Source organism: Rhinopithecus bieti, unplaced genomic scaffold (genome assembly GCF_001698545.2).
Source record: "Rhinopithecus bieti isolate Rb0 unplaced genomic scaffold, ASM169854v2 scaffold_9693, whole genome shotgun sequence".
NCBI classification, from domain to species: Eukaryota; Metazoa; Chordata; class Mammalia; order Primates; family Cercopithecidae; genus Rhinopithecus; species Rhinopithecus bieti.
Genome location: NW_016806178.1, coordinates 790,804 through 798,367, shown reverse-complemented (window position 1 = coordinate 798,367; position 7,564 = coordinate 790,804). Strand labels below are relative to the sequence as shown.

Below are 7,564 nucleotides of genomic sequence, written 5' to 3'. Positions count from 1 at the left end.
CGTTGGGGGCAGCGTGGAGCAGCTCCGTGCTCGGCCCGTCCCCCAACCCGCCGGAACCGCCGCCCGCAGCGAGGAAGCGCCTGCGCGGGCGCGGGCGGCCGGGATGGCGGGGCCCGTTTGGGGCCCCCCGCGCCTGGACGGCTTCATCCTCACCGAGCGCCTGGGCAGCGGCAAGTACGCCACGGTGTACAAGGCCTACGCCAAGGTGGGTGCCGGCCGGTGGCCCCGTGCCCGCCCGAGCTAGCCTGGCTGGTGCCGGCCAGGGAGACTCCGAGAGGTTAGCGACAGTGTGGGAACAGTTAGGGGCGGGAGGCTGGCTTCGCCCCAGCCAGACCCTCTGCGGAGGTTGGAGCCGACCGCCACGCTTAGGTCTTAAAGGGCGCACCTGCACCCACCTGCAGGGTCAGTGGCTGAACAGGCTCAAAACAGGTTACCTAGTGGGCTGGGAGGAGTCTGGGACTGGAGCCAGTTAGGAGGCAGAGTGGGCGGTTCTGGAACTCTGAGTGACATGCCTCTGCTGGGAACACTCCAGAATGCAAAGAAATGGATCATCTAGCTGAGGGTTGGAGAAGACCAGGCTGAGGCTGGGTCGGGAAGCCAGGACTCCAGAATCAACATTCCTCACTGACCTCACAAGGGAAAGCTGGGAAGCCCGTTGCTGGTGTGCAGTAGGTGGACCCGGGGAGGGGGCGGAGTCGGGGGACAGAGGGAACCAGACAGAGCCTTTCCAGTCAGGCAAGGTCCTGGCCTCCTCAAGGCAGAGCCCGCAAATCTCCTGTCCCGCAGAAGGACACTCGGGAGGTGGTTGCCATAAAGTGTGTAGCCAAGAAAAGTCTGAACAAGGCATCGGTGGAGAACCTCCTGACAGAGATTGAGATCCTCAAGGGCATTCGACACCCCCACATTGTGCAGCTGAAAGACTTTCAGGTGCGAGCCTTGGGCGGGGCCGCTGCCAAAAGGGAGCTGGAGAAGGGACACTCTCTTCAGGCTGCCTCTCTACCTCTAAACACAGTGGGACAGTGACAATATCTACCTCATCATGGAGTTCTGCGCAGGGGGTGACCTGTCTCGCTTCATCCGTACCCGCAGGATTCTGCCTGAGAAGGTGGCGCGTGTCTTCATGCAGCAGTTAGGTAAAGGACTGTGACCCCAGCCTGACACTCCGTCCCTTGTTCTCTGCCCCCCACCATCCCACCCCTACCCTAGGCTTAGAGCCTTGGCACACATTGCAGCTGCCTCCTGCACAGTCTGAAATTTTAGGGTCCTGTTTATCTCATACACTCAACCCTTGCTCAGGGATGCTGTGGGACAGATGAGGGAGTAATACCCCTCTGTGGGGTGTTGAGGCTTCCATACATAGAACATAACATAAGGACCTTGTAGAACATTCCAGAGTCCTGTAGGTAGGACTCAAGTGCTTTGCCAAGGAAAAGAGCAAGATTCTCAAGGACTGGGGCATCCAGAGAGGCTTCTGAGAGGCGGGGAGACTTGTGAAGGGGCAGAGGGGAGGAGGGTGGGCACTCGGATGAGGTGGCAAACTCCTAGAAGTGGTGGGATCTTGGTGCTTATATGGAAAACATTAGACTAACCAGGCAGGAACTGGGGTTGTGTAGGCTTGAGGAGGCAGATGTGAGCCGGGCAGGCAAGAGGCAGGTGGGAATGGGCTCTGAACTGTCTCTGTGGGTCCCACTCCTCAGCTAGCGCCCTGCAGTTCCTGCATGAACGCAATATCTCTCATCTGGATCTGAAGCCACAGAACATTCTGCTGAGCTCCTTGGAGAAGCCCCACCTAAAACTGGCAGGTCTGTGTCTGAAACAGCAGGGATGAGGTTTGGAGAGTGTAGAGGCCTCCCTCTCCCTGGGCTCACTCAGCAGCCCTAGTTCTCATGGAGCTCTCTATAGAGTCCTCAAAGAGTAACAGGCTGCAAAGTCTGGGGCTGGACCCTGTCATCAAAAGGCAGAACCTTTCTCAGGCTACCCATGCTCAAGTCCAACAGCATAATGGGTGGAGTTAGGGCTCAGTCTGTGGCCAGAGTTGGGACTCACTGTGTGTCCAGGTTTGGGGGTCAGTCTGGGAACAGTGCTGGGGTTCAGTGTGTGACCAGCATCAGGGATCACTCCGTGGTCAGGGACAGGACTTGGTCTGTCATCAGAATTGGGGCTCAAGTCTGTGACTCCATCTGTGGCCACATAGGAGAGTGTGTGGTGGGGGAGTAGGAGGTGGTGACCCTTGATAAGATTTGGACAAGAATTGACACTGGAGGCCAGAGACTGTGGAAAACCTAAGCCTGGGGGACAGTGAGAGGGTGGGGGCTTATCCATGTAGCTAGTGTGATCAGGTGGCCTTCCTAGGAAAAGGTGCCCAAGGGAGCTGTGCAGGATGGGTAGGTTTTATACCCCAGAGGCAGATATGAGAGGGTGTTCCAGGCTAATGATGAGCAGAGGCTTGGAAATAGGGTTGATCGGGTCTGGAGGGTGGAGAGGAGCCTGGGGTGAGGCTTTACAAGCCAGGAGTGGAAGCAGCTGGAATTCAAACCCTGCTGCCTCACCTCTTGCCTGCAGACTTTGGTTTTGCACAGCACATGTCCCCGTGGGATGAGAAGCACGTGCTCCGTGGCTCCCCACTCTACATGGCCCCCGAGATGGTGTGCCAGCGGCAGTATGACGCCCGCGTAGACCTCTGGTCCGTCGGGGTCATCCTGTATGGTGAGACCTTTTTTCCCTGCTTCTCACCCTGAGGCCTACACTGTTTCCTCAGGCAAGGCCTCTCTGGGCCACTCCTGAAGGGTTCTGATGAAAACTGACTGCTGGCCCAGGACCCCTGCTGAGGGGCTTCAGGCCAGGCTTGACCTATTCCCTCCCAGCCTCCGCTCTGCCTCCCTTCCACAGAAGCCCTCTTCGGGCAGCCCCCCTTTGCCTCCAGGTCGTTCTTGGAGCTGGAAGAGAAGATCCGTAGCAACCGGGTCATCGAGGTGGGTCTAGCAGGGCCTTAGCGACCATTGGGGGGCAGAGGGAGTCAGGGCCCTGAGGGTTTACACCTCGTTCTCACCTGCAGAGACTGGAGTGTGGGCTCCAGGCTGCCTTTGTAGTGGAGGGGCATGCTCTAGACTGGAAGTCGAGGTGCCGGGCTGTCCCAGGGACTTAGGTCAGCCCACAGCAGGCAGCACAGTGCCTATTTTGCAGGCCCTTGTGGGGAGAAAGCCAAAGCAGAGCCAGACCAACCTTCCCAGGAACATAGTCCAGGGAGGGAAATAAGGACCCAGAAACACAAGTCTAGCTCACCTCAGGGCTCCAGCGAGGGTGCGCCAGGAGCCCAGGGAGGGAGGCCTGGCTCCTCACTGGCTCCATCATCTTGACCCACCTGCTCCTCCTCGGTCTTAGGTTCCCCACCTGTCCAACGCATACCTTGGGTTCCTCGCCGACCCCTGGGCTAGGGGTGGAGGGGCTGGAGCCCAGTGTGATCTGTCCCTGCCATTCCCTTCCCTACAGCTCCCCCCGCGGCCCCTGCTCTCACGAGACTGCCGGGACCTACTGCAGCGGCTCCTGGAGCGGGACCCCAGCCGTCGCATCTCCTTCCAGGACTTCTTTGCGCACCCCTGGGTGGACCTGGAGCACATGCCCAGTAGGGAGAGTCTGGATCGAGCAGTGAGCAGGCGGGTGGGGCTGGGGTGGGCTGAGGGTGGGCTGAAGGTCTTGTTGACCCCTTTGGTGGTGAATAGGTGACTCGCCCAACAGAGACAGAGGGTGGGCTCAGGGGAGCTGATCTCCCATCTTGGTGAGCGTGGGAGGGTAGGGAGGTGGACCTGACCCCGATCTGCCCATCCCCCAGACCACCCTGGTGGTGCAGGCTGTGAAGAAAGACCAGGAGGGGGATGCAGCAGCCGCCTTATCGCTCTACTGCAAGGCTCTGGACTTCTTCGTACCTGCCCTGCACTGTGAGTCCCAGGCCATGCCTGAAGCCCCTGGGTGCAGCAGGGATGGGAGTCGTCTGTGGCTGCAGCAGGGATGGGAGTCATCTGTGGCTGCAATAGGTGGATTCCAGTTCTCTATCCAGAATGTTGTAGGCAATAAAGCAGAGCATAAACCTGGAATATTGTTTGGAGGGATTCCAGAGGGTTCGGTGTGGGGCAGGGGTTCTCCCAGACTCCTCATATGACCTCACTTTCTGCAGATGAGGCGGATGCCCAGCGGAAGGAGGCGATTAAGGCAAAGGTGGGTGAGAGTCCCCATGAGGAAGTGGGGGGGCGGGGGTAAGGCCCTGAGATCTCAGGGCCCCTGGGGAATGGCTGTCTTAGAATTGGAACTTCCTCTCCTGCAACACAGAGCTCAGAATGGGTCAGGCCAGCCTCATTTGCTCCCTGACATGTTTATAGCTTGAGGCAGTCACTAACAATGCAGAGGGAGAACTTGGATGTGGGTTCTGGCAAGGGCAGCGGGTGAGACAGCACCTCCTCAGACCCTTTCCCTGCTACAGGTGGGGCAGTACATGGCCAGGGCCGAGGAGCTCAAGGCCATCGTCTCCTCCTCCAATCAGGCCCTGCTGAGGCAGGGGACCTCTGCCCGAGATCTGCTCAGAGGTAGACTTCCTGTTCCTGGCTGACCCCAGGGGCCCCAGCAAACCTCCCCACAGCCTGAGGGGGAGGTGGGTGGGGAGAGGCATCCTGCAGGGAACAGGCAGGTTGCTTCCCCCACCCTGAGCCTTTCCACTCATCCCAGAGATGGCCCGGGACAAGCCACGCCTCCTAGCTGCCCTGGAAGTGGCTTCAGCTGCCATGGCCAAGGTTTGTGCCAGTGAGAAGGGTCTAGGTGGGACGGGATGGGGCGGGGCGGGGAGATATCCAGGCCATGACCCTAAGCAGCCTGGTGTCCTCGTGGCTGCAGGAGGAGGCCGCTGGTGGGGAGCAGGATGCCCTGGACCTGTACCAGCATAGTCTGGGGGAGCTGCTGCTGCTGCTGGCAGGTGAGGGCCCCCATTTCTGCCCCCCAGAGGGCCCCTGGCTGCCCTGCCCTCACCACACGCCCTCTCTTTACAGCGGAGCCCCCGGGCCGGAGGCGGGAGCTGCTTCACACTGAGGTGCCCACTGAGCTTGAGAGGGTTGGGAGGCTTCCTCTTCCCCTTTCTTTGCTCTTACCTGTGGGGATCTCTTTGGGTTCCCTCTGGAATGTCCCACTCTCAGGGTGTTCCAGGTCTGAAAGTCAAAACCATAGGGCTGGGGTACTCAGACAGGGCAATGGAGGATCTGGGAACCCAGCAGCAAACAGTCTGGGAAGGCTTCCTGGAGGAAGGAGCAGATAAGGGACTCAGGAGGCAAGTTGTTCTGACGGGGCAGAGGGTTCTGGAGAGCATCAGGGTTGAGGAGGAGTTCCCTTTGAAACCCCACCCCCCGCCACTCTCCCCCACACCCAAGGGCATATCTTTCCTTGGCAGGTTCAGAACCTCATGGCCCGAGCTGAATACCTGAAGGAGCAGGTCAAGGTGGGCACATGGGGGCCACGCTGGGGCTAGGGTCTGTGGGTTCTATTGCTCTCTGCTTGTGGCTGTCATCCCTACCCTGCTGGTGTATGTCTGCTCTCCCGCCTCCTCTGCAGGCCTCCCTGTCCCTGTATCTGCCCTTCACTCTCTCTCTTGCTCAGCACTGTGCGCTGTGGCTCGTGTGTCTGCCTTCTGGCTGCCTCTCATCCCTTGTGCTGCTTTCACATCCCACAGATGAGGGAATCTCGCTGGGAAGCCGATACCCTGGACAAAGAGGGACTGTCGGAATCTGTTCGTAGCTGTGAGTCTTGCCCTGGGGTCGATCCTCCATCCAAAGAGGGGTGAGGGCTGGGGGCCCTGGGTTCTGCCTCTCTTACCAAAGACCTGAGACTGACCCTCCCCCATTGCCTCCCTCCCCCCCATAGCTTGTACCCTACAGTGACCCCAGAAGAATGACTGGACAGACGTGAGCCATCTGGAGCAGAGGGACACTAACCTAGGCTGACGCCAAGAATGAAGTGGCCCACTGCAGCCCTGGCGAGCAGGCTTCTTGGGTAGACAGTGCTGAGACCCCCACATTCCAGAGTCCCCAGACTCCCTCGGGTTACTCTGCACCCCACATACAGTTTGATGGCTGTGCTGTGTGCTGGAGGGGAGGGCAGGACTCTGGGAGAACAGCACTTCTTTCATGAGACCTTTGTTATTCAGTGGTTACTGGGTCCTGTGCCTGTCAGTTTTGGAGCATGCAGCCGTCTATCATTTTTTTGCTCTGAGAAGAGGGCAAGGGGCCCCTGCAGGGCACTTCTGTGCTTGCCCTCGCCCTGCCAGCAGGCAGCTGTGCCCCTGGCCTGCCCTTCCCGGGACCCCTTATTCCGACTCAGCTCCTCCTTGCACTGGAATGGGGCACTCCAGCACCCCTCAGGGACCACCCACCCCACAGTATGCACTCAGCCCCACAGAACCCACCAGTCTTTCTGGGAACTCACACCTGCCCGCCATCTCGGTACTTCAAATTAATCCTTCAAGCATGAAAGTTGTATCTTTCGGGGTGGGGCAAATTTAAGAAACCCATTTCTTGTTCCTGCCCTGGCCTAGGGAGCACTCAGGAAGGTTCCTTGGTCCTCATCTCTCCCACCTCCGTTCCTCTTTGGGCCCCACACTAGCCACAGCGCGGGCCTTGTGCTGGAGTTTGAGCCTGGGAGAGGGAGACGGTCTGACCCAATGCACTCCAGGCTACCCACTTCTAGGCCTACTCTGCCACTGGAGCCCTGGGCAAACCCCTTCCCCTTTGTGGGCCGGGGTCTCCCCATCTCTTCAATGGGGCTGATAACGCCACAGCCCACAGCATGGGCACTTATGAGGACAAAGTGAATTTAACCTGGAAAATAATGTATTTGAGAGTTTCTTTTAAATAATCAGCGGGTGTTGGTGATTTCTAGCCCTTCTGCCCTTAAATGCCTCCTTGGGCAAGAGTTGTCTGTCCTCCCTGCAGGAGGCTGAGTGTGAAGAGTATAATTCACTGTTTCTCTATTAAATTATTTTCTTTACTTGGGCATCTCTTCTTGCCTTAAGAACAACAGGAGGGGGGCCGCTGCCCACAGGCTGGGGCAAGCAAAAGCTGCAGCAAAAGCTGGGGAAGCTGAGGTAGGGTTGGGGAGGTCACGGGGTGGAGGGGAATGCTGAGAATGATGCCCTCAGCCCCCAGGGATCCAGGAGAAAGGCTGACCAGGGTCATTCCTGCCCACACCCAGGCGACCGGTGGGGAGAGGAGCACAGGCCTGGGAGCTGGGAAGCCTTTTTCCCTCTTTGCTCCTCAGCTCAGCTCCAGGAGTGCAATCTTCCAAAATGCTCTGCCCTCTACACTGCACGCTGTCTCACCCCAGACAGGATCTCTTGGCCTCCTACCCCTTCTTACCCTGGGCTAGTGAGGGAGCAGTGGGCTGGACTGGGGGAAAGGGCATCTTTTAAGGTATGCTCACACCCAGCCCCCAGGAGCTCCGTTTCCAGCAGACTCTGTACCCTGGCCTTCCCGCAACCCCACACACACCCCAGGTGTCAATCTGATCAGCACTTGTTGGGAGTAGGAGGGGA

At 58.8% G+C, this 7,564-nt stretch overlaps 1 protein-coding gene across 5 annotated transcripts; it reads left to right on the top strand.

Annotated features, from left to right (window-relative positions):
- The first annotated feature begins 2 nt into the window (after positions 1-2).
- On the top strand, positions 3-7,017 carry ULK3 (unc-51 like kinase 3). Of its 5 annotated transcripts, none has more exons than XM_017874956.1 (17): positions 110-205; positions 533-661; positions 787-927; positions 1,013-1,133; positions 1,698-1,802; positions 2,563-2,706; positions 2,890-2,972; positions 3,490-3,645; positions 3,830-3,935; positions 4,172-4,212; positions 4,475-4,577; positions 4,717-4,781; positions 4,882-4,960; positions 5,034-5,074; positions 5,429-5,476; positions 5,708-5,774; positions 5,899-7,017. In XM_017874956.1, the coding sequence occupies exons 4-17, from the start codon at positions 1,040-1,042 to the stop codon at positions 5,913-5,915; spliced, it is 1,149 nt and encodes a 382-aa protein (XP_017730445.1). In that variant the 5' UTR covers positions 110-205; positions 533-661; positions 787-927; positions 1,013-1,039; the 3' UTR covers positions 5,916-7,017. The 5 variants fall into 5 exon arrangements, with proteins under 5 accessions (XP_017730448.1, XP_017730444.1, XP_017730445.1 ...); XM_017874957.1 differs by having other exon boundaries at positions 533-668; XM_017874959.1 differs by lacking the exon at positions 533-661 and having other exon boundaries at positions 3-205; positions 1,090-1,133.
- The last annotated feature ends 547 nt before the right edge of the window (positions 7,018-7,564 follow it).

What these genes read in the sequence shown, in the direction of transcription:
- ULK3 (XM_017874955.1), top strand. Translation starts at nt 104, where the DNA reads ATGGCGGGGCCCGTTTGGGGCCCCCCGCGCCTGGACGGCTTCATCCTC. An exon ending in TGTCTTCATGCAGCAGTTAG is followed by an intron (nt 1,134 to 1,697) that starts GTAAAGGACTGT and finishes CCCACTCCTCAG; the next exon opens with CTAGCGCCCTGCAGTTCCTG. An exon ending in GTAGCAACCGGGTCATCGAG is followed by an intron (nt 2,973 to 3,489) that starts GTGGGTCTAGCA and finishes CCTTCCCTACAG; the next exon opens with CTCCCCCCGCGGCCCCTGCT.